This window comes from Phalacrocorax carbo, chromosome 5 (assembly GCF_963921805.1).
Source record: "Phalacrocorax carbo chromosome 5, bPhaCar2.1, whole genome shotgun sequence".
NCBI classification, from domain to species: domain Eukaryota; kingdom Metazoa; phylum Chordata; class Aves; order Suliformes; family Phalacrocoracidae; genus Phalacrocorax; species Phalacrocorax carbo.
Genome location: NC_087517.1, coordinates 21,599,991 through 21,626,655, shown reverse-complemented (window position 1 = coordinate 21,626,655; position 26,665 = coordinate 21,599,991). Strand labels below are relative to the sequence as shown.

The 26,665-nt window shown below is 36.8% G+C and overlaps 1 protein-coding gene across 3 annotated transcripts in view; it reads left to right on the top strand.

Moving 5' to 3' along the window:
- LOC104039408 (sodium channel protein type 1 subunit alpha) overlaps positions 1 to 26,665 on the top strand; it is a 96,916-nt gene that overhangs the window by 23,563 nt on the left and 46,688 nt on the right. Inside the window, exons 2-13 of one of the 3 annotated variants that reach the window (XM_064451508.1) lie at positions 924 to 1,242; positions 8,384 to 8,502; positions 13,128 to 13,217; positions 14,037 to 14,165; positions 14,874 to 14,965; positions 15,879 to 16,151; positions 21,878 to 21,941; positions 22,550 to 22,691; positions 22,847 to 23,053; positions 23,545 to 23,850; positions 24,548 to 24,895; positions 26,117 to 26,249. In XM_064451508.1, the coding sequence (XP_064307578.1) occupies positions 976 to 1,242; positions 8,384 to 8,502; positions 13,128 to 13,217; positions 14,037 to 14,165; positions 14,874 to 14,965; positions 15,879 to 16,151; positions 21,878 to 21,941; positions 22,550 to 22,691; positions 22,847 to 23,053; positions 23,545 to 23,850; positions 24,548 to 24,895; positions 26,117 to 26,249 (2,170 nt within the window). In that variant the 5' untranslated portion in view covers positions 924 to 975. Of the gene's footprint in view, positions 1 to 923; positions 1,243 to 8,383; positions 8,503 to 13,127; positions 13,218 to 14,036; positions 14,166 to 14,683; positions 14,776 to 14,873; positions 14,966 to 15,878; positions 16,152 to 21,877; positions 21,942 to 22,549; positions 22,692 to 22,846; positions 23,054 to 23,544; positions 23,851 to 24,547; positions 24,896 to 26,116; positions 26,250 to 26,665 lie in introns of those variants that run through there. The other 2 variants (XM_064451506.1, XM_064451507.1) reach the window with 2 other exon arrangements.

Sequence of the window (26,665 nt, the reverse complement as noted above, 5' to 3'; positions counted from 1 at the left end):
GAGTACTGACCTGCATTGATCCTTAAGACTCCTGAAAGGCTGATCATTTCACAGGGACCCCAGCAAAGGGTGGTGACTGCAAATCCCTCTTTACATTCAGGCATGAGGGATATATGCGCCATTGTGTGGCCAAATACACATTTCATCTGTATGTCTGATGTCATCAGAAAATTATTCAGAAGCATAAAAGATGCCAGATCCACAGTTTTAACGAGGCTTCTTTTTTTTTTTCCCCTCAGGTTTATTTTCTCAGTTGCAATATATAAATAACATTGCATATTAGAAAACTTCCAGAATTATCTAGTTACGGCTACCAAATATATAACAGTTAAATTGAAATAAAAATAGGCAATTGTTCTTATTATTATCTAGAATAACTACCCATACAAAAACTTACTTGGAACCACTACTTTACTACCTTGTAATATACAGAGTTGATTTTTATTTGTTCAACAGAAATTCTGATTCTACAGTGCTTGTTTTCTGATACCCTTGCTGAACTCAGTGGAAATTTCTACATTAGGTCTGAAGGACTGTGCTATTTATAGTTACCAATACAAACTTGATTGATTCCAGAGGAATGTGAGGTGATTTTAAGATAATTAGAGTTATGAGAAAATAATGTATCTGATTGTTCTTAAGTATCATGCTTTTGCTTATTTGGAGTAAGAGACCATTATAGTCCTAGAGTTGAGAAATTATTGTGATTTATATAACTAGCATAAGAACTATGTGAGTGCCTCTTACAGACATCAAATCACCAACTAAACTGCTTATTTTATTTTTCTTTATATAATTTTCAATATTATGTATTTGAACATTCCAACATAGCATAGACAAAAGCATTTAAAAATAAATGTTATATTCTTCTTAGTGGGTGATTTTAACATGTTGTTTGAATTCTATTTTCTGCTTTCTTTTAGTATTTTCCTATGCAGAAGAATAAATGGTAATTAAAATGTGCAGGATGAAAAGATGGAGCAACCAGTGCTTGTACCACCAGGACCAGACAGCTTCCAATACTTCACTAGAGAGTCTCTTGCAGCTATTGAACAACGCATTGCTGCAGAAAAAGCTAAGAATGCTAAACAAGATCGTAAAGACAATGATGATGAAAATGGGCCAAAGCCAAACAGTGATTTGGAGGCAGGAAAAACACTTCCATTTATATATGGCGACATACCTCCAGGAATGGTGTCTGAGCCCTTGGAAGACATGGACCCATATTATATCAATAAAAAAGTGAGTCTAATATCAGTTTTGTTCATATGCCAGTATTTGGAGTGTTTTATCATGTATATTTCATTTTTGTGCAGTGGGCAATATAGCTTGCTACTTCAGTCTGTTAACTGACAACCATGTAGGAAAACGACATTCTAATAATGTAGAAACAGTTGAGTATTGCTAAAGGGACTAGGTGTATAGCAAGAGCAGAAAATACTTGATGCCAGTAATACATATACATTCTAGCTTCCAGAAAGTTAATAAATAAATATTTAATATCTTCTAGTTACAAAAAGTTGATTTAGCTAATGTTTGTTTTTAGAACACATTTACCCTCATGTGCTTTGGGCACTCTGGTCTTCTTGCTTTACATAAGGAGGAATTTCATGGTAAATATATTTTTAACATTAATAAAATTTTAATTAAATGTAATATTATGACTGATCGTATAATATGGTTGTACAATGGATGTAGCAGTGTATAAATAAATAGTGTGAAAATCTTGGCTTCTATTCACTGCTCTCCAAATCATCAACAATTTTCCCACTGTCCTTTATGACACAGGAGAGAATCCATCATCATTAATGGTTACTAACCTTTTACCCTTTTAATTGACATCAAAATTTATTCCCTTGATATAATTGAATTTATATCAAAGGAACATTTATACCAAAGCTAAAACATAGTGTGTTGTCTTTGATTATAAACAATATATAATACCTATACAAACATGTGTATATGTAATAGATTACATAATTTCCAAACTTTAAGAAAGTGAAGATATATTGAAACTGAGTACACCAACACACCATACTTCCTGTAAGGTTCTTCAGACTTAAAACGGACAGCATGAACAAATGCATAGCACATTTTGTTGCCATAAATCTGCTTTGATAGCAAATTCTTAGGAAATCTATGGAATCAATAGAGGAACATATGGATAAGCAGAAAATATCATAAAGAGAGTGTAAAACTGATTTTAAATTTTCTTGTGGAACTGGCCCTGACTAGTTCTGGAATACTTTCAGTATGATTCTGTTGCACAGTCTGTATAAAGCAGAAAAGGTTCACGGTTTATAGTGATAGCTATAAAATGTGGCATTTGGGTGATACTTGAGTGATACTTTAATTACTAGATACTGTGACTATGAAAACTATAAATATCAAGACAGAAGTTATTTTGATTTTCATGAAGTACTGTGTTCCAAGTGTCTTTTAGCTTGCTAAATTCCATGCAATTTATGAGTCCTATTTTGACAAGAGAGAAAGACTATATGAAATAACAATATTTTTATCTTTATTATTTGATGCTTCTGAAAAAGCCTTTGTCTACCATTTATGGTGCATGAAGATTTATCTCTAAATCTCACTTCTACTTTTACAAGGATAAAAGATGCATTTCCATAAAAGCAGGCCTTGTAGAGTTCTGTACTAATTTTGTCTGTTTATTATACAAACTCATATGTAATTATATCCCTACCTGCCCACGACTCACCCTGGGCCTTTATAGTCAAATCAGTTGATCTTGTGTATCTTACAGTGAAAACAGATACATGCTAGGTATTACCTACAGGTACACCTCTAGAGCCCTTAGAAACGGAAGACCTTTGCAGTCCCTTCACATATGGAGCTGAAAACTACTACTACGTCAGCCAAGCCTAATTATAGAGTTGCAAGAAATGGAGTGAAACCAGCTGAACATATTCAACAAGTTTCTGTACTCTTTTTATTTGCACACTAAATAACTTTAATGGTTGAGTCACATACACACTGGGATTCTCTTCTATGTGCTGAAGTCCACACATCCTCTCTAAGCACGTGCTTTAATCTTCTACAGGACAGGAATAGAAACTGCCCTGTCAGTCAAAGACAATACAAAACTTTCTCATCCACTACAATTCTCTCAGTTTTTTTCTTCCTTCAGTAGAAGGAAAATAGACTTTCCTAATAGAAATACAACATAAATTTCAGTTTTACATTAGTAATTTGACTTTAAAATACCTAATTCCTCAATTTTGTTATCTAGCTGGATGTGAATTCTGGAAAGACTTGTATCTTGTTTCACTTGTCTTTGGGAGTGTTGGTAGCAGTTGATGCTCCTGCAAATCTCAGAAGGAGAAATAGTTTGAGAAAAGCCTGAAGCAGAAGGAAACATATCCAGGAAGATGTGAAGGACTCTTAATGCTCAATGCATTTACCTCTGTATCATATAACATTTTAGCTTTCTCTTTATTCTGATCTGAATTCCACCTTATAAAGCCAAAAAGTCAATCAGCACACCCTATCCGGGTCTAACAACTGCTGCACAATGATTTTATCTTTCTGCCTGGGGAAGCATCTATCTGATATGATATGGATCTAATGAAAAACGTTAGAATGAAGGAAAATACTTATTTACAAAAAAGGGTTAGGACAAGTGTATGGATTAGCAGATGCCACTGTTGCTTCAGACCTCTGCATAAACTACACCTGATTTATCAGCAGAAACTATATCAGTTTGGCTTCCAAACTTTCAGATATGGAATATAAGGGGTTACCTACAGCACTGATCAAATGATACTAATGAACATGGTCACAGTGTTTATTCAGGAAACCTGTACTAGAATTTTAGAAATACCTTTTTTATTCTGAATTTGGGTCATGAGAGAGATCATCCATCATTTGCCTCATATGAAAGTATTGCATCCCATTTGATGAGGGCTTTTTTTCCTATTTTGGTAGCAAAGTTGAACAAGCTCACTGTATTTTTGCATGCATTGAATGTTGAAACATCATCTAGAGTGACTTACATTTAATCTTTGGGACTTTTTTCCTAAGCAATAGGTTTGTGAATGCCATATTTTGATACAGTTTAATACAGAATAGAACAGGAATAAGTAAATATGTTGAGCTGGTGTGAAAGGAAAGGAAAAAATTGATAACCACTGTTTGACAAAGAACAGCCCATCATAGCAAATTAACACACCTGACAGTATTGATTTACACTGTATCACAGCCTGAATGCCAGCAACTGTATTTTTTGAACATAAATATTTTATTATAATAGAATAGAATATAATGCCTGTTCTTATATTCTTATGATTTTATTAGAATGAAATGCTGCTGACTGTGGTGGTCAATAATACTGGTCTTTAGAACTGTGAAGTTTAGCATCCTAAATGGTTGCAATGTTCTTTTTTTTTAATCCAAAGCTGAGTAAAAATGAACTTGGACTTTACCAATTTTTTGCATTCCACTTCTGTGTAAGTGCAAATCTGTGTGTTCTTAGTATAATAGTGACTGCCTGTTCATGCTCAAACTGCCATCACAAAGGATCAAGGAGGTTCATATCACTGTCTATAGAAAAAGGACCAGCTGGAACCCTCTAAAATCCTGACATGCAGTCATGCATCAAAATCTGGTCCACTCGGTTTCATCTTTAAGGGCTGGATATTTTCTCTTGAACCTAGGCTGCTACATTAAAGAGGGGGGAAAGAATAAGTGGAACTAAATGGGTCTTACTTCACTTTCCTCCTGCTATAATATAGATATACCATTGTTGATTGCCACTCCATGCCCTGCCTTGTCAGAAGGATGTTGAACAATGTCTGTCAGAAAAGGTGCCTCCTTTTGTCGTGGCACTTGGTAATATTAGTCCCTAATCTGAACAAACCACTAGCTCCTGGGATTCCCAGACTTGTCTTGGGTTGCAGAAACAAAAAGATTCTGTAAAATTTCTTTACTTAAATTTGATACATCAGAAAAAGGTGAATGCACTCATGATTTCAGGTGTTTTTGATAGTTGTAAGTAAAAAAATTTTTAAAATAAAAGTTCTAGCAAATAAAAAAATTAAGGTCTTGCTAGAAACCATGGTTTCAAAAGATAACCGCAAACCCAAGAAATGCCAGTGTCCAATACGCCGTAAGTCTCTTGTTCTAGTTGCCCCTGGGGCTTTTCCTGAGAATCTAAGGACACAGCTCAAAAATATGTCACCTCTTGCCTTTCAAAAGGTCCTGTGAGGATTCAGATTGTGTTTATTTAACTGTAGGAAGTGGAAATAACACGGAGTAGCAGTCAGGCTGCTAAATGTAGCCTTCCAGAAACTACGTTTAAAGCTAACTGGGAGGAAGGAGAGGAGAAATAAGGTTTTGGGAACTCTGTGTCCCAAGAGGTTCTCAGAGACCGTACCTTTGTTCAGTGTGGACTCTTCTTTCCTCTTAGCCGCATCTTCTCAAAATACTCCTCCTTCTTTGCCCTGCTAAGAATGCAGTTTCTGGATTTATATGAAAGACGACAGAAGTTACACAGCTGGGATCCAGGTTACAGATGCAAAAGCAGCAGATCAGGGACTTCTCTCTAGGGATTTCTTTGAATTTAAATTCCCATTTAAATACTTTGAGTGTGAGCAGGTTTCCTGCATTTGTAAATTTATTAAAGTACTTCATAAAGCCTAAGTCGTGAAAAGTACACGTAATCCTTCATATAGGAAAATTAATCCTACAATTTGTTTAGAATTTATTTAGCTTTTCTCAGTGTATACCTACTTTGTCCTGACAGCTTTGGATACAATACTTCATGTTCATCCACACTGACTACACATTGGCTTGCATCTGTGTTGAGACTGGAGTGAGATAAAGCAGGTTTACCAGGGAGGGAAGCTTGCACAGGATTGGATATCAGCTGTTATCTGTACATTTTTTATGAAAATTCTTCTTCAGAGATAAGATACAATTTTAGATTATGTTTAAGGCTAGAAGTCAGAGGTCTAACAAAGTCATTCTGAAGGCTCAAGTGACAAATATGCTTTGAGCGAAAAATTAAAACTGAGGTAGGGAATTTATGTCTTGTTGGTTCTGCTTATGCAGGGCAGCAGAAAGTAGAACAGCTAAAATAGCAGCAGCTTCCAACTGAAACTGGAACTGTGCCAGCATGCTGTTATTTTCCATAAGGCATGTTAGAAAAGAGATGTATGTTTAATATGCTTGTGTGCAAAGATTTTTAAAAAAAATGTAGGTTGACTAAACGTAGGTGGTGTAGTCTTAGATATAAAGTTAGTAGGGAGTGTGATTTTTAATATATTTTGTCAGCTACCTCATAGCTACAAAAGCTGAGAGGGCGAGCTGGAGGCTTCAGAGCTGTGAGTCCTGGAGGCTGGGGACAGACCTGGGATGGGAAACTCACCTTCCCCCTTGGGGTGTGAGCCTTTAAAACATTGGGCCCAAAAAAATCATTCATCCACTTGATTGCTTCAGTATTTAAAATGAAAGCTTCATTTAAAGTCAGGTCATTTACAGTCATGCTTTGAAGGTGGTTGTTATCTGTAATCCATATCTGGAAGGGTAATTTGGAAACATTAGCTCAGGTTTTATCCCACTGTCCTCAGTTTCATATGCAGTTTCTCAATTTCTGTGCAGAAGCAGGGAAATCAAATGCATATCTTATACCATTCCTACATATCCTAAGTTTGTTCTCAAGACAATATGAAGTCCCACTATTAATGTTCCTTACTCTTAAGGGGTTTGGTCTGTTTAGGAAGATGTGCTGTGTAGAGCTATGACAGAAAGACAGCTCAGGGAAGAAGACAGCAAGTGAGTTGGGACTGGAACAGTTTTTCCTCAGGGCTTAATCTCTCCTTCTCCTCTGCCTTCAGTACTTGGCATCTGTCACAGACTGGTAGAAACCCTCATCTCCACGTATCTCTCCACCTCCTGGGTGCTCCCAGACATTTGTATCTATACTTCATGTTCCATACATACTAAGCTTCCCAAATCTAAGCAGACTGAAGAGTTGTCCTTCTTGAACCTTGTTGGCATATTTTCTCTGTCTGCCAGCCTTCCCAGAAATAGTCTTGTAGTCCACTTGCAGTCTTGAAGCGATGCTTGATGTCACGGACACCAGAAAAGACCAACATACCCTTTCCTACACTTCCTTCCACTGACATTCTAGTTTACAGCCCAATTCATCAGCAACGTAATGAAAACCAAGGAGGCTTTACCATAGCTTATTTATGAAATATACAACTCTGACAAAACAAACAAACAAAAAAACCAATTTTGGACATTTCTGTTGGGCAGATTCTTCAATACCTTTAATTCAGTTTGAATTTAGGCTATAATCCTTGCATCATCCCTTCCAGTGTATGCAGCTTTCTGCTGAGTTACTGCGCCTTTCTTCTGCAATGTTTTCCATTCTTTTCTGATTGATCTTGCAGATCTTGAGCAGCTCAGTGCCACAAAGAAACCTGACAGACCACATTTCCCATGCCGTAGTGTTTCCCATGCCACAGTGTTAATGCTGTTGCAGACATGGTAGCCTACAGTGGAGGCAAGGCAATGTTTGTAGGGTTTGCTCTCATACCATTTATATTTGTTTTATGGATTTATTTGAGAAAAATACACAAGCTTTCAGCCTACAGAGTCTTCTACAACTGTCTGAAGTAAGGCTTGCATGCTTTTAAGTTTTTCTAAATTTGATAGGCTCTTTAACTGTTAAAATTTAAATTTAACCAGTGTGTATGTTCTGGGAAAGTTTCACACCTGCAATCCACAATTGTGCAGGGAGGTCATTTGGGATGTATCTCTTGCTCTCCTCTGGTAAGGTGTACTCAGATTCCCACAGTCCTCAGAGATCTACCTAATCATGGCTATATGTGTTACTGCTATTTCCCTCTCCCTTAGCACAAAGACCAAGAAACAGACTAGAATAAAAAATATGAACAAATGGGTAGTTTATTAAACCAGTTTCTATAAGGATCTCTCTTATTAACACATCATTAGCATCCACAGGTAAAGTTTCCCTGCTTACAGAATTTCAAACAGGAAGAGTGAGTTTTCTATGGGAAAGCATAAATAAAATTACAATTTTAGTTAATCATTTCTGCACTTTTTTTTACAAGAAACACATCATGTAAATGTACCATATTACTATACTGAGGTCATTTAATGAAGAATTATAAAAACATTAATGAATTGAATGATCTATATTTAAAATCATATTTTCATATGTCACGTACATCAGGTAAGTGCCGGAAATAAGTTTTATTTCAAAAATGAGTCATGGTTTTTGTGTATTTGCTATTAAAATGTTACAATTCTGGTGACTGCTCACTAGGAACAGTTTTAAAATGAGCATCTACAGTGAATGCACTGTTATAAAATGTTTTTTCTTTCTCTTTTTCAGACCTTTATAGTATTGAATAAAGGGAAGGCAATCTTCCGATTCAGTGCCACCTCTGCCCTGTACATTTTAACTCCCTTCAATCCTCTTAGAAAAATAGCTATTAAAATTTTGGTACATTCATATCCTTTGTCAACAGTGGGTCAAGATGTTACACACTGAAATTAAGAAAACTTGTAACCCTTCCTATTTAATTGTAAATAAAGGTTTTCATAGGCTATTAACTTTATTTTTATTTTACAGGGGAAGACTTATGGTAAGGTGTTATAAATATTAGAAAATGTGTGTATATTATATAGATGCTTTTTAGCTACTCTGTTGAATTTCAATACTTCTGCAGTACAAACCTGCAGATGGATCCATCTGCATTTAAGAATCCATCTTGATCAATTTTTCAGAAAAGTTTCTTCAGATTTATTTTGAAATTGAAATTTTTGCATCCCAGAGTTTTTTTTGTACTATGAAGCCAATTCATAAAATAATTATATCTTTTTTTAAAAAAAATACACTTTGTGGTCACAAATTCTGAGAGCTCTGAGTTTTGCAAGCAATTAGGCACATATGCAACTGCTCGGGAGCAGCTAGCTCAAGGGTATATTTATATTGCCTTTTAGGGATCCTTCTGAGGTCATCCTCAAGACGGGCTTTATAGTTTTTACAGCAGTGTGTCTGGAAGCCTGGTCCATGCATGCTGGATCTCAGATTCCCAAACCTGCTCAGTTCCACCATAAGCCTCTGCCAAATTTAATACATTGCCAGAAAGCATAGGCAGCAATCCTGCAGGCGGTTTGCAAAGCATCTGTATGTGCAGATGGTGGACAGATTGGGGGACCATAACTGATGGGATGGTGCACAAGATAAAGTTTTAGACTGACATGTGGGATTGGTGGCTCATGTTCATAACAGGTTGATGGGAATTTCTAGTGGGTGAGGTTTTGGTGCACTTTTCTTGCAAAACCCCAGGACTGGGAAAAGTAGTCACCAAATGAAACCTTCAGCGTGACAGTAAGACTTTTAACATTGAATAGTTAGTCAAAGGCAGAAGCCTTATTATTAGAGACTGCTGGAAGAATCTTCTAGGTCTTTGGAAAATGGAAGAAACAAGGCTGATTGCTGCTGACTCAGACCTCTTACTCTGAGCTCCCTGGAAATTAAAGCAGTGAGAGAAGAGGAGGAAGGTGTCTGGAGAGGAGTCAGGGAGTGTTTGGGAACAGTAGCTAAGGGACCTGACAGATATCTACAGATACAGTGGTGGTGATGAGAAAACACAGCCAAATACTGTCAGATTGGAGCCTCTAATGAACGGCCGTCCATCCAAGCTATAGACTCTTATTTACAATACCTTCTAACCCTGCATCTGTGCTAGTTGTGAGTAATGTTTTTTACTGGCATACTGATTACTGAGTTTGGTTTGGTTTTAAGTTCCTCCTAATTGTGTTCAAAGAGTATTCAGCTGGTCTTGATGGCAGTCAGAACAAAAGCAATTCTAATAAACAATATACAGTACCAATATTTTTTCTTCTATCTATTAATTGATTGTATGATCATATAATTTAGCTCTATCATAGAGGGAAGTTTCTTTTGGCTATATGGACTGATTTCTTTTCCGACCAGCCAACTGTGGGATGGGTTATTTTTACCTTAGATATAGATGTAGGGATTTTTATTTTTTTATTTTAAACTTAAGAATAGATGCATAGATTCTGTCTTTTTTTTTTTTTTAGTTCAGTGTAGTACAAACAAATATGAATGTGTTTAACTAAGAACCATGTAATATGTTCCATAATGCAGTTTACATTTCAGCTACTAGTACGAGGTTAGCCACCTGTAAGAAAAAGATTAGGGGATAATGTTGCTTATTACTTTTAAAAAGATCTTCTGACTTTTATCAATAAGCTCTACTGCCCTCATGTGTTTGGCATTTGTGCTTTTCACTTTCAGTGTGAATGATATGTGTCGAGAACAATAAAACTGGCACACTGATTGGAAAACCTTCATCTGTATGCCCTCCAAATTCTCTGAACCTCTGTACAGGGCACTCTGATCACATGTGCCCAGACACGTGGTCAGATGTTGCTAGCCCTGCAGAGAAACAGAGTGTGGTCTTCTCAGTTCTCAGATACCTTCCCTGCAATTATTCTTCCTCACTGCCAGTACCTATTGTAATATCAGATACAGGAACTGGTAACAGCATGAATTCCTCTCTCATGCTCGGCTGACTCACCTCCTGTTATTCTGCCTTCCCCCCCCCACTCCTTTGACCTGCCTGATGCAAGTTAAGGTAGAGTATGGAACTGAGGAGGCAACACAAGAGTGACGGGAGACTTTGACAATTAATAGGAAGGGATGAAAGTATACGAATAGGTGGGACTTTAAGCAGACAAAAAAAAAAAAAAAAAGAAGGTGGGAGTGGCTGGAGCTACAGAGTGCACGGAGTGTTAGAAAGGGACAGGGAGTTGCTCTAGAGAAAATGTGGTACCTGTTAAATACCCCTGTGCTAGCCTTTGGAAGCTGAAATTACAGTGCTGCTCAGTGTGGCCTGACTGTCAGCAGGTATCTGTGAAACCAGTTGGTAATGTTTGTTTTTGCCAGCCTTCACCTTCCACCAAGTCCACGCAGGTAGTAAGATACTTCAGCTGCTCCAGTAATTGATTAGCTTAAGGCTGCATAGTGCCTCTAACCCTATTGCTTGCCTATATGGGAAGAGCATAAAAAAGACAGTATGTTTCCATGAAGTAGTCATCATATATCAGAATTGTTTACCTTTGTGTATAGTTGAATTATTATAGAACATAAAATAGTAAATTAAGGGAATGTTGAGGTTGTAAATCAAATATTCGATATGTGGGAGGAGAAGGAAGAGAGGCACAGACATCGAATGTGTCAGTTATGTTTGAGATTCCCTTAAGGGAAAGCATGGCCAGAGTTTAGATTTCAAAGTATGTTAGCCCTTATTGAGCACCTGCTGCCTTTGAGAGTGAACAGCCCTTTGGCCATGCAGCTCACAGATGTGATAAGTTATGTACAGAGTAAGCAATGTGCAAGGAGCTACCTGTGGCCTTTGTTACAAATGATACATAACTAAATACATAATACCCTGCATGGGGATAAAACCTCAGCTCTCCTAAGAGGACATTCCACTTCTTTAACTGTTTTATGAGGCTACTGAAGCTGCAGCCAGGCCTCTCCAAGTTTTTCAACCACCAAAATGGATTATCTTTATTTAAAGGAATTTCCTAATTATATTAAATCAGACTCTTTATAGCTGTCTGTAGACTGCAAGGATAAGCATTGTAAGGCATTCTAATCATTTATTCTAAGCCACTGAACAATGATTTTAACTGTATAGAACTTGTATGACAGCATGATCTTCAAAATTAGTTAAGTCACTTAATGAGAGATATCCCAATAATCACTGTGCTCTGTTTTTAATATGCTCAAGTGTTAATTGTTCAGCAATGACCTTAATGTTTGCACCAATTTTCTGCAAAGTTTAGGCTGAGATGTTACTTGTTATTTCTCCTTCACCTAGAGTGAAGGGATGTTTTTTGGGTTTGTTTGATTTTGGTTTTGTTCATGGCATAAATATATACCCAAACAACAAAATGCTAACAACTTGAGTTAAAAAAAATAATTAAAAAACATTGAAATCCTGGGGTTTTATATACAAGTTTATTTGTAAATGGCTTGCTTTAGTTTGAGCTAGCTTCTTTGCCAGTTTTGTTGATGCAACTATTTTTAAGGAACACATCATTTAGAGAGATGACTAGAGAAAAAATGAGCTGAGTTAACCGCTTGGCATAAAGGTGTAGCAGTTCTTATTTTTTGGTGCCATCATGTGGCCATTTTGAGTCAGGTTTTGGTCTAGTTTGATTGCTCCAGTATTTCCAAATGTTTGAATAATCGAGTTAGCTTGATTGCCACAAAAAGGGAAAGACCGCACTGTTTGTAGAGCTAGTGATCTTGTAAACCAAGAACATGGCATGGGTGTAATGAAGCAGTTGACCACAAGGTAATATTTAACCATTTTCAAATTATAGCATTGGTAGAACAAGAGATGCTTCTTTTGCTGCTAACACATTTTGAGAGAGCCCAAAAATAATATTGGAAAATTATTCACCTTAATCTGTGAGCAATCTGTGGATGTCTGTTTCACTGACTGATGCACGCACTGCTATGGTTGTGATAGGGAAACATGGAACACAGTCACTTCAGCAATTACAAACAGTGTTCTGAATTTTGTTCTGTGTTTCTGACAGACCGGCTATGCTGGGTGCTGAGGTGGTGTGTGCTTCCTCTACAGCTCTCACGCATGGTAAATAGGATAAAAATTTTAACCTTGCATATGCCAACTGTTGAGCTTAGTACCAAAACTGTAGAAACTAAAGACTAACGCTTATTCAACCGTGTCAGGTATTTAAGTAAAACCTGCAAGTCGTTTCGGTTTTGGCTGTTACTCAGCACACGTTACCTCCCAGGTGTGTGAGAGCCATCTCCTTCGCCTCAGTACCAGCTGAAAACAAAGCATGAGGGCATCAACAAATCAACATCAGAACATCAACAAATCAAGACTAATATTAAAGTTTAATTTACTAAAGTGAAAACCACCAGGTTAAGCAAAATACATGTGCAGTGTTTTCCAAAGTCTAAAAGATTTGTGTAAGTGGCAATATTTTACTGTACTTAAGATATATGGCTGATGTGACATTGTATGAATTACTATTGTGTTTTCCTTAACTATATCTACATTATTCAGCATGCTTATCATGTGCACTATTTTGACGAACTGTGTATTTATGACCATGAGTAACCCTCCAGACTGGACAAAGAATGTAGAGTAAGTTGCATATGTTCTTTCAAGATATCTTTGACTGTTCCTCTAGGACTCAGCATGCTTGTAACTGCAGTCGTGTGCTGGCAGGAGCTATCATGAGCCACTACTACTATTTCCTCTCTAAACTACGTAGAAATGATGAATAATTATTTAAATCTCCTTCTAGTAGAACGATTGTGTAGAAAAAAAATTAAAGTTGTTTACAGATAGTATTCAACTGGGATTCCACTAGTTTTCATAGTTTTCACTCATCTTCATGGTTTAACATCTAGCCAATGTTTCTACCCTTCCTTTACGGCACTGCATTAGTACAAGAACCATGGCCATCTATTTGTACATGCCAGTTAGGGACGGCATATAAGGAAAAGTATTCCTAAAGTGAGAATTCACAGTATGCTTGCATTCTTCCCTTTTTAGAGTTAATATTACATGTTTTAGGTATTAGTGATTCAGACAGTATCCAGTAACTTAGGCTTATGACTTTCTCGGTTAACAGTAATGGATCTGCTGCTGTAAACTTTTTAACTTACTGTCAAGAATAATTTTTTAATATAAGTAATTTATTTGATGGATTGATTTATTTATTTTGATTTGTGTACAAGATCAGGACTGCTGTGCTTCAACAGCATGTCTCAACTAATGCATGCAAATATACAAGTATATATGACGAATATAATGCATTTCAGAAGAAATTGCTTATTTGCTGTGTTTCTTTTCCTGTTTAGAAAGAAAAAACTCTTTCATTTGGTCAGCAGGTTTTTATCAGAATACTGCTGTAAAATGTTGCTATTTATTTTGATTAAATTTTCCTATATTTTCCAGGTACACGTTCACGGGAATTTATACATTCGAGTCACTCATAAAAATCATTGCAAGGGGCTTTTGTTTAGAAGATTTTACTTTTCTTCGAGATCCATGGAACTGGCTTGATTTCACTGTCATTACTTTTGCGTAAGTTTTTGTTTTTTGCTTTTTCTTTGAAAGTGAAGGGCAAAAAGGGCATGAAATTAGTATCGATACAAATCAATTTCATTAAATGGAAATTCTTACATGGATTTACTTTTGTCTAAAACAATTTTCACATTCTAATATGCATATTTTGATGTAAACATAAATACTGCAGAAGCCATTAGTACAGCTAGTATTAGAGAGGCTAATTTCATGTCCTGCATTTTTTCCTCTGAGCAGAAAAGGAGCATCCCTTTGACTTCATTCTCCAAGCTTACCAATCTAGTCTAGCTAAATTTTAGGCTTTCAAAGTTAAATCACTGCGATTCACTTCAGAGACATTTAATTTAACTGAAGGCTCTGAAAACATATTAATGCAAGGCAAACTGCAGTGAAAGGTAAACCTCTGACTGTTGCTATTTAATTTTTTGTTAAAAACGCCAAAGCGGTCTTGATGAAAGACCCAAGTAAGTAGCATAAACTTTGCCTAAATTCTGAATAACTGTGATTTAATCCTACAGGTATGTAACAGAATTTGTAAACCTAGGCAATGTTTCAGCTCTTCGAACTTTCAGAGTATTGAGAGCTTTGAAAACTATTTCTGTAATTCCAGGTAAGAAGTAACTGGTGTAAGGTGTTAGGCCCCTTGTACCTCCCAACTGTTCCTTTTTATCCTGTCATTGTGTTTGTGTGTGAACTCCCCTATTACAGATATGTGACAGAGTTTGTGGACCTGGGCAATGTCTCAGCGTTGAGAACATTCAGAGTTCTCCGAGCTTTGAAAACAATATCAGTCATTCCAGGTGAGAGCTAGGTTAAACACTGAGGCTGACTTTAATTCACTGAAACAGAATTCATATTTTTTAAACATAAGTCTTATTTCTTTCCACAAAAAAGCAGGAATCAGAAGATAATAGAATTCATTGGAATCTCTGATTCATTGCTTTTTGACATGAGCTCTTTCCTTTTGAAATCAGCCTTTGAGTTTAACAGATTCTTGCATGAGACATTGCAGTACACAGCGTGTGTGGTTTGCATCGTATGATGTCAAGCTTTCTTCTCCACATTCAACGAATATCAGTAACCCTGAAGTTGTCTTACCCATGTGTATCTTACCTACATGATGTTATGTGGTATTTGTTGTGAATATTTGTGTCTAGAAAATAGAACTGGTTCTAGTTTTGACTTAGTAAGAAAATGAAGGAATAATATAACAGAGAATAGCATGGGCACTGCATGGGATATTTATTATCTTAAAATCCTACAATTTTCCAAACCATCTCCAGTTTTATAGCATTAAATTTTAATCCTATATATTCTTGAACAGGCTTTTTACTGTCTTCTAAATCTAGTATGTTATAAAACTGATAGTAGCAAAGGTTTGGGGCAAGAGGTATTGATAAATAAAAAGAAAGAAGACTTTTATGTGAGATTCATGTACAGCATGAATTTAAAAAGTCACTTGTTTTAGCATTAAAACAAGTGTTTTGAAATATATGCAACTCATTCCATTCACAGTTTCAAATGAACATAAGTTTCAGCTATTTATTCATTTTCACAAGTGAAAAAGCTCTTCACAAAAAGGTTATTTCACAGACATTACAATCATTTATTTGGGCTTCTGCATGAAATCTATAACTTTAGTGGGAGACACTGTCATTTTTATGCTTTAAAACAGTTTTGAACCTCAGAATAAAGATTCTTTTGCATTTACAGGCTTGAAGACTATCGTGGGAGCCCTAATTCAGTCTGTGAAGAAGCTCTCCGATGTTATGATCCTGACTGTGTTTTGTCTGAGTGTATTTGCACTAATAGGGCTGCAGCTGTTCATGGGCAACTTGAGGAATAAATGCCTGCAGTGGCCTCCAGAAAATTTTACTCTGGAAACAAATATTACTTCCCAGCTAAACAGCACCATAGGTGAAAATGGTACATTGGTTAACTCAACAGTGACTCCATTTGACTGGAAGGGGTACATTGAAGATGAAAGTAAGTGTTGTCAGTGTAATTCTTATTGAAGTGATTTGTGGATGACCCAGTTCTTAGAAATAAGGAAGGGAAAGGATGGTACAATTAGTTAAGATGGAGCTGGAGAAATATTTTTTTCTCTCTCATAGATCTGCTCCAAAGGCCTGCATGGAAGAAGGAAAAAGGAACATGGTCTCTCTTCTCGATACAGCTCTTTTTCTCAGCTCCCTCTGCCAAATCCACATCTCCCCTGAGACGGAAAGGCGTCCAAAGGAGTTCTTAAAATTACTTAATTGTCTTAAACATTTTCCATTCCCATAATCCAAAGCAAGGTCAGCAACAGGCTCCTGTCATTTCTGACAGATGTCAGAGACTTCAGACATTCAGCGAGGATGCCAGAGATGGAGTACTCAGTATTTTCACCATCTACCCATTCTTGTGCTTAACTGTCCTTATTATTAGAAAGGGGTTTTTTTAAGGTCTGATAAAATTTTCTTCTGCAAATTAAGCTCATTTTTCTTATCAACTTCAGCACAGGCATCAAAACTGAATTATTCCCTATCATTAATCACTGCCTCTGAGGTATAGAATCATAGAATTGTTAAGGTTGGAAAAGACCCTTAAGATCATCGAGTCCAACCACTAACCTATCACTGCCAAGTCCACCACTAAACCATATCCTCAAGCACCACGTCTACCCTTCTTTTAAATACCTCCAGGGATGGAGACTCCACCACCTCCCTGGGCAGCCTGTTCCAATGCCTGACAACCCTTTCAGTGAAGACTATTCTTATGTTGCCATGCCCTGTTCTCTCCTCTTTCAGTCTTCTTTCTGTACACTAAGCAACCCAGATCATTAACATTTTTCTCCTACAATTTATTTTCTAGATCTCATCTGGATCTTTTCTTGTCCATAAGCAGCCTTGTACAGTACCCACATCTAAGCCTTTCTCCTCCACGTGAGGCATACTAAGTAGAGAAGAAGGATTATACAGTAGCATAGTAACTTATATTTCTGTTTTGTATATCTTAGACTAGGACTTGCTGCTGTTTGCAGCTGTAACATCATTAACTCCTGTTCACCTTGTGGCCTATCTTCCTTCTGAATCTTTCAGACTTTTACCTCATTGAGTTCCCACTTTGTATTTGCACAGTTCATCGTTCCAGCCTGAACAGCACCCTGTTTTTTCAGACCACCTCTCCAACTGTCCTCGATCTTTTAAATTGTAATTGTTTCCTCAGACTCACCACCACCCTTATCAGATTAGTATCATTTGCATATTTGATAAGTGTTCTCCCATCCTCTAGATTAGTTAAAGCTTGAATAGCAGCAACCTCAGACAAACCTTTTCAGAAGTTGTTTTGATGCACATTTCCATTTTGATAATGTCCCAAAGCATGATTTTCCAACTGGTTTTGCTGATACAGAGTAGTCTGGCAAATAGATCAAAAAATGCATTTCAGTACAGTTAAATGTGAGGCTACAAACCTAAGTTCCCTATCTTAAAAATCAGTGCTGCACAATTCATGTTGAGACAGGTTCACATGCATAAAGACTGTAGTTGAAGGCATACATCATCTCTAACAGCAAAAGTTAATTCTGGAGAGAAATATGAACTAAAGGAGAGACAGAGAAAGAAGGGAAGGGGAAAGGGAAAACTGACCACTGTAGACAGCTGCAAAGAGAAGTGGTGGGGTCCCCAGGTGAGTCTCCTCCCCTGGGTATCCTTTCCAGTGCAGCAGTGATCACTCCATAATACTTTTCCCATAGCAACCATGTATTTTTCATTAGCATCTCCTCAAATTCCCTACAGGTTTTTCCTGCTTACAGTGCTATTAGCACTAATTGGATTGCACTTTGGTCAGGGCAGGTGCTGCACGGCTCCTTGGTTTTTAAGCTCATACATGCATGTTATTAGATTTAACTAATATAAACCAAAAGCTACCAGGAAGGAAAGGAGAGGAGAGGGAGGGGAGAATTTCACACCGGAGACAATTGCTTCCTATGAGTTCCTGCTGCAACAATAATGTGTTTGCAAGTGTAATGTCATGAGAATAACAGCATCATGAAAAACAGCATGAGAGAAAAATAAAAATAGTGCTACAAAGGCTCTAGAAAACTCTTCCACAGCAGCTTACATGAAAGAGTGCAGAGCTGCAACTGAAAAGCAGGATATGGAAATGCAATTGGAGAGCCCTTAGCACTAGAGAGGCCAAGGCACCTAAGGCACTGTGGAGCAGCCAGGACTCTGACAATTTAAGGCTAAAACTCTGCAGACAAAAAGCTGAATAGTGTCCTGTCCACATAAATAAATAATTGACCAGGAAGGCAGTATTACCCCTGTATTTAGCATTACTGCAGTTGCTACTGGAATACTATATAAAGTTCAATTTAGATAGAATGTTGAAAAATTGGAGGATGTTCCAAAAAGAGCAGAATGATTAAAGGGTTGGAAAACATGCTTTATACCAAGATAGACCAGGAGCTCAACCTACTTAGCATATCAAAGAGAAGGTTTAAGGGGTGATTTGATCACAGTTGAGAAAAACCTCATGGGGAACAGAAATTTCATCATAGGCATATCTTTGATCTAGCAGGCAAAGATATAAAAGGTTCAATAGCTGCAAGTTAAAGCCAGACAAATTCCAAATAGAAGTAAGACAGCTTCTAACTGTGATCACACAGCTGATCAATGACTGATAGATTTCCATCTGAATTTCATAAATCAAGATGCAATCTTTTGTGAAAGTCATTTTACTTGAACATATGAATTCACGTAGATCCCATAACACTGGGTATAACATAGTCTAAGCAAAATCTCCTAACGAAGACCTGGACTTCAAGGTCAGACTTAATTTTCTATCTTTTTAAGCAAGAATCTATGAACTCAAACTGTGATTTCATTTGATTTAAAGAAGACTTGAAGCCCCTTGAAAAACAAAGCTGAACTGGAGCAGTAACAGAAAATGCTTTTTTGAATGGCTACTTCACCCTTTGCTATATTTACACAGGATTTTATATGTATTATGACATTTATGATGAAATTATGAATCTTATTATGAAGTTAATAAGCTCATCCTTGCTTACCGGCAGTTTCAAACAGAAAAATTATCTTCTCACAGCTTCCTGGTCTCTTCTTCCAGGTAGGAAGACAGGATACAGAAATGGTTCTTAAACCAGCTGTGTCAAAAAGGCAATAAGAAGGGACTTACCTGGAGCTCAGAGCACTGCAATGGCACTGTCTTTTGTAGGAATTAAAAAAGTTTTTATGCCAATAGTTGTGTTTACTATGCAAAAAAGGCATGTAAGCCCTATTTTTGCCACTGAGCTCATTTAGAGAAACTTTATGTAAGCACTGCTGGCATTAATGATTCAAGTACCCTTTTTTTTTTTTTCCTTTTTCTTTTTCCAACACAGCTGATAAAATCAATGCTAGATAAGTTTAATGCTAGATAAGTTTAAGGTTTTCTTGGCAAAGTTGCCATAAGCAAATTTTTCTGGGAAGTAACATCTCTCAATCTGTTTTGTGAAATAACAATTATTCTCAGTCATTACCCTAGGTTTACCCAAGCAACTGCAAATTCCTTTGAAGTAAAGTGCTCACCTACCAGGGTGTTTTTTTTTCCCATTTTCCAGTTAAATAAAGGGGAGCCAAATGCATACCTTTGATGTAGTGAGGGACTTCTCACATTACTTTGGTAAAATACAATTGAGTGTTTTGCATCTAATAAGGGACAGACCCTTATACTGTTCGGCTTTTGTTATAAAAATTTTCCTATCATAACATATCGAGCATTTGTCACAGTTACGTCAGTGCACTCAGAGACGGCCTGGGTGGCTATTATTCCCTATGGAGCTGGCAAGTACAGCATGCTTACAAAGCACATCTCTGAACCACAGAACTTGAATACAGACCCTATTTCAGCAGTTCAGCACAGCTGATGCAGTACCGATTGTGACCGACTGCTCCATGTAAACTATATCAAGTCAGGTTTGCACTCTCCCAACCAGCTGCTGTGTTCCAGCATGTATTAATCATGATTAGCTGACATAATGCAGAATAAGATTTGCCTCATAGGGGTCAGCTGGGGTCAGCATCACATCAGCTAACTTTATTTACAGCTGTGCTTCAGCACAGTGCAGTTCTGCAGTGCATGCCAGCCCAGAATGACAGCAGCTGTACACAGCTTTGTGCACTTTGCAGAGTACGGAAGATTTCACCCTGTAAAACATAGGTGTATCATTAGATACTGAAACTGCATCCTTCACAGAGTGTCAGAACAAGGTCTACATACAGCTTAAACCCTAACTTTACCACATGGTGAATTTTGCTCACAGAATGGAGAGATGCAGCTGGCTGGGTTACTGTGTCCCTCCTGCAGCAAATCAGTTTGCTGAGCCAGTAGCCTCTGACACCTCCTCAGGCTCAGAATTCATTAGCTTCTGTAGTAACCCTGCTTGGGCAGCAGCTCCGGACCAGACACAGTCAAGTTTAAACTCGGCTGCATTGGTAGCATTTCAAATGAGATAATTTTAAGGGAACCTAACAGGCCAGTTCAATGGAAAAGAAATCCAATGGGGGGTTTAAGTCTTCTCAGGAAGTATAAAAAGTACCACCTTAACTCCAAAGCTGCTGTGCTTCAGAAGTATTGGAAGCTGGGGAGGTGACTGGGGGACTATCATCTTGTCCTGCCCTGTTCTTATGGACATCATGAGGAAACACTATTGGTCTCTGTCAGAAACAGGATACTAGGCTATGTGCTCTGACCCTGTGTAAATTGTGTCCTTAAGTCTATGGCCAAATGGGAGACTGTTCCTACAGGATGAAGCTCCTCCTGTGATAACTCTTCCAAAATCAAAAGCTTAGCAACTGTAGGCGTCCGCTTTGAGGGGAAAAAGGAAAGCACTTAAGGATACGGTCAAAGTGAATCTTAATAGCACAACATTTTGCACATCATCTCTTTAGTCTTCTAAGAATAGAGAGGTCAATGTCTTTGCTGTTTAAACTATCTAAAATGTCCTTTAAATACAGGATCACTATACAGATTATGGGATGATTGGCTACAGGGTGAATTGGTGGAATTTACCAGATTTCTCTTTCCTAAGGTGATCAATAATTTTATCATATACTTGTGACTACCTTCACAAGTTGGTGATTGTTGCAATAATTCTGTCTGAGTTAAATTTAGATGTATACCAGGGCTTTTATACCAATCAGCAGGCTAATTGCAGTGTGCACACACCTGTAACAGAGCCATTGGAAGCCAAGTAGTTTTTTTCAGAGCTCACATATTAGATAACTGTCACAAGTGTTTGTAACTGACAAAGTGGAACCCTTGGCAATGCTGATCAGAAAGTTTGAAATAAATTATCACTTTTTTTTCCAGGTACAATTTAATTATTATAATAAATAACTGTACAATATAATTTCACTAAGTGTGATTTAGTTCAGTGATCAGACTGAAGGGAGAATTGTACACTTTATCTACATCCAGCTGCATTTGACAGGATTTTTAGCACATTTTGTCATTTTAACAGTAAGTGCTGTGAGCGATAGCACTTACTGCAATTCATATTGTCATTTACTCTAAAGTTACGTTTCTGCTGAAAAAATAATCCTGCTTGTTTAAAATTCCATCTGAAATCAACTTAACACTTTTAAAGTGGGACTATTTATTTCATAGAGCTGTAAGAAAACTTCCCTATTCAGAATTTTATAATTTTTAAAAAATTCTTTTCTAAACAGGTCATTTTTATTTTCTGGAAGGGCAAAACGATGCTCTGCTTTGCGGAAATAGTTCTGATGCTGGGTAAGACCAAATTTCATCATATTATTGCACCATGTAAAAATTAGACCCATGTTCTTTAGACATGCAGTGGGAAGGGGAGCTATATTTTGAGTGACCACTTTCTTTCACATAAGAAATACTAGGATTTTACACTGGACTGAGGATTCGGGTACTGGTCAGAGCTCTGTCAATTGGTTAGATGAGTGTAGTCTTTTCATGAACGAATCAGTAATTTGGAATTAGTGTAGCTCCTGCCTGGATAAGAAGTAACAGACATTGCAGCTGCAAAGCGCATATGCTCCAGCTGTGCATATGAGTACTCATTGGCTCAGACAGTAGAGAACACTGACGTTGACTTTAATGTTACAACATCAGTAATTTAAAAAATTATTTGGAATATTATGTTTTAGAAGCTTAGATTAAACTTTTGGCACTAATTTTTATGTGTGTTTCGTGCTTAATTTTTCTAGTGTCCTTTAAAATAATTTTCTATTAAAAATCACAACTGCTATTGTTTCTAGTCTAATTAACCGAAGAGAAATCCACTTTTTAATCTTAATCTTCTCCTGGATATTCCAGGTAATAATATTAAAATAGCTAATAAGGTAACACGCAGTCTGTCTTTGTAGGCAGTGCCCAGAAGGATATACATGTGTGAAAGCTGGTAGAAACCCCAATTATGGCTACACAAGTTTTGATACCTTCAGCTGGGCTTTCTTGTCACTATTTCGCTTGATGACTCAAGACTTCTGGGAGAACCTTTATCAATTGGTGAGAATTTTAAAATGCAAAATAGATGAAATATATTTGGACCAATAATGCAAGAGACCTAAAATCCATTTTCTTATGTTATCTGAATTTTAACAATATGAAAACCAGAACTTTTGTTAACCTATTCTTGCTTATAAATGTATTCTTATTTCCAGACACTACGTGCTGCTGGGAAAACATACATGATATTTTTTGTTCTGGTGATTTTTCTGGGTTCTTTCTACCTGATCAACTTGATCTTGGCTGTGGTCGCCATGGCCTATGAAGAACAGAATCAAGCAACCATGGAAGAAGCAGAACAGAAAGAGGCAGAATTTCAACAGATGCTGGAACAACTGAAGAAGCAACAAGAAGCAGCTCAGGTATAATTTGTGGTGTAGTAAAGCAGAGGGGTATGGAAGTAATTTTCCTAGAGATATTCACCTTCTGCTTTCTGAGTTTGGAGCTATAAAACATCCTATTGGGTTTTCAACAATAGAGCTAGCTCAGAGGTTTTCTATTCTGCACTAAATATACTGTACTGTGAATGATCCAGGCATAATCAAGAAGTAATATTCAAAACTAGGATACATTATTCACGATGGTTTTCTTCATCTAGTGCTATTAATACAGTCTGTTAGACTTCTGCATTTAAAAGCTACTCATGAAAGATGGAAGAGGCTATGATCAACACATATCTTGAGTCAACTGAGTAATAAAAATTAGAAAAAAAACTAGGGAGAGCATATCCTATGGAAAGTGTTAAGATCCAGGGCATTTGGACTGGAAATTCTGTAGAAGTAAGTTAAAAAACAAACCCAAACACGATTTCATTGTTTGTTTAGTGACACAAATTCATTTTGCAACATGGCAGGCAGCAGCGGTGGCAGCAGCAGCAGTAACAGCATCTGCAGAGTCCAGGGAGCCCAGCGCTGGGGGAGAAGCAGAAGGAGTCTCAGAAAGTTCCTCAGAGGCATCAAAATTGAGCTCAAAGAGTGCAAAAGAGAGGAGAAATAGAAGGAAAAAAAGAAAACAGAAAGAACAGTCTGGAGGAGAGGAAAAAGATGAAGATGAATTTCACAAGTCTGAATCAGAAGAAAGCATCAGAAGGAAAGGTTTCCGATTGTCTATTGAAGGCAATAGACTGACATATGAAAAGAAGTATTCTTCTCCACATCAGGTATTGCAAATAGTTATTTTTAGTAGAAGCATACATTTAAAGCATCATTGGATGTTACAAAACTACTTTAGTCCTCCTGGTACCATAATATGATGCTACTGCCTAAAAACTTTGTTTTTGCTAGTGCTTGAGAGAAAGTGCTATAGCTGCTAGATTATCTTGTAAAGAACAACAGTAACCTCATATCCCTACTCTTGCAATAAGATTGTTTAACAAGCATATTAAAATATTCTCTGGCTGATTCTCTAGGGGTTTTTTAAGAGTGATTACATACTATCTAGACTTATTAAAATGCTACAGTATTTTTCCATTATGATACCCTCATATTTTCCTTCTGCTTCGATCATGTTTGGAGGTTGGTTCAGTATGTGCAGGATGCTGTATACATGAAAGAATGTGCATGTACTCCCTTTTTTGCCTGATGGGTATTGTGCAATTACTCTGCTCAGCAACTCTAACTGGCATTAGGAGAAAGGAGTGCTCAAAATTGTTTTTGTCTTAAGAATCCATGAAGAATGGTATTTTAATCTGCAAAATATAAATATAATGAAATACATAAAACAATGTCACAGCAGTATTTAGCTTCTGGGAAAAACAGTTACTCTCATATAAGAAAAAAAACCCAACTATGTTATCTTAATAACAATGTTAAGTTTGAAGGTTTCGGCTAATAATCACAAATTTTGTTTACCCGCAGTCTTTGCTGAGCATTCGCGGCTCCCTGTTTTCTCCAAGGCGCAACAGCAGGACAAGTCTTTTCAGCTTCAGAGGTAGAGCAAAGGATATAGGATCAGAAAATGACTTTGCTGATGACGAGCACAGCACATTTGAAGACAATGATAGCAGAAGAGATTCTCTCTTTGTGCCGCGCAGACACGGTGAACGGCGCAACAGTAACATTAGTCAGGCCAGTAGGTCATCCAGGATGCTGGCAGTGTTTCCAGTGAATGGGAAGATGCACAGCACTGTGGATTGCAATGGGGTAGTTTCCCTGGTTGGTGGACCATCTGTTCCTACATCGCCTGTTGGACAGCTTCTGCCAGAGGTGATAATAGATAAACCACCTACTGATGACAATGTAAGAAAGTTTTAAATAGCTTAGGCATCGTGGCTTTTTCTTACTGCACCAGCCAGTGTTTTCTACAGAATGGAACCCTTGGCAATGCTTCCTGGTTGGTTAAGCTGTGAATGCTCCTGCATCTTGTAAAATCTTTAATAAATAAAACAGCTGATATAGGTTTGCAACCTAAGCATTTACTTACAAATATTCTCATAACTAACAAATGCAATTCGCAGTTTCCAAGTAATAAAATAATAACTTACTTACACATTCATAAAAGCACTATGCTTTACTGTATTACTGGGCTATACTTTTGCTGATCTAAAGGTCCATCTGGCTATGGTCTGCAAAATCATGGATACTATACAACTGAAAATAGTATACAAAAATATTATCATATAACTGCAATCAATATAACGCTGCTATTACCGCTTTCTCAAAATTAGCATTATTAGTTAATTTTGACAACATTCTTCCTTATCAGCTCCATTAAAATTGTAAGGAAGTTGTCAATTCTTTATTATCATTTATTTCTCATTCCTAAATGTTTTCCATCGATTGCTGGTGGAGTTCTGTAGTGTAGATAACAAATAGTTAATTGGAAGATCACAATTCAATTCATATTTCCAAAAATACAAATATCCGTGTGAACATATGTACAGCACATATTGCTGCCATTCTTTTACCGTATACAAGGAAAGAGAAGATGTCTCAAAAAAATTTCGTGCTTAGTTCAAAGTTGTCTACTCACATTACTAAAAAAATACTAGCATGAGGAAGCATGAGTAAGTCAGAATTTTCTTACTTTCTACAGTTTGCCTAGGGGAAAAAACTATTAACTTATAAACCCCAGAATATTCTGTCAGCAGGAGCAAGCTAAAAAATTAGAGTTTGCAAAAAATTTTATACAATATTTTGAACTCAATACTTTCCCATTTATTTAAATCAATTTTCATAGCTTGAAGGAAAGAAATGCAAAAGTTAAGTAAATAAACTCTCTCTCAGTCTTGAACAGTAGGGAACTATTGTTTCATAGCTGTTAAAAATTATATAAAAGATACTAAAAAGTAAGAAAAGTCTGACATGATAAAAATTGAAGTGCACGAAGCACGTATCCAAGCTAAGACATTAATAACAGGATCCTATACAGTATTTCCTTATCTTATTACTCCAACATGGCCTCACCTATTATTGTTCTCTGTTTAGGGCACCACTACAGAAACAGAAATGAGGAAGAGAATATCAAGCTCTTTCCATGTTTCTATGGACTTCCTGGAAGATCCAGCTTTAAGAGAAAGAGCCATGAGTATTGCTAGCATCCTCACAAACACTGTGGAAGGTGTGTGCTATGCATAGTTTAATATTTAATCCCTGTTTTTTTCAATGGACCTCTGAAAACTTGAGTTGAAACTTAAAAACTGATTTAAACTAGTTTAATTAACCATCCCAGAAATGGACATATAATTATCAGTAAACTCAAAGCTCTTTATTCATTAAGGTTCTTACACAAGTAAGCATTGAAGTCATTACATAAGTAAGCATTTCTATCTGATTGTTTTGCCACCATCTACCTTATGTGGTCATCAGGACTACAGAGATAAGTACGATGGTCAAAACTGAATGGATGCTTATGCATATTAATCAAAAATGTATTATTGGCCAAAAAAGGCCACTGAACATTTTCGAATATATACAACCATTGTCAAAATATATATGAATTTTTAGCAGTTATATTTATTCAGTTACTCTTTAAAG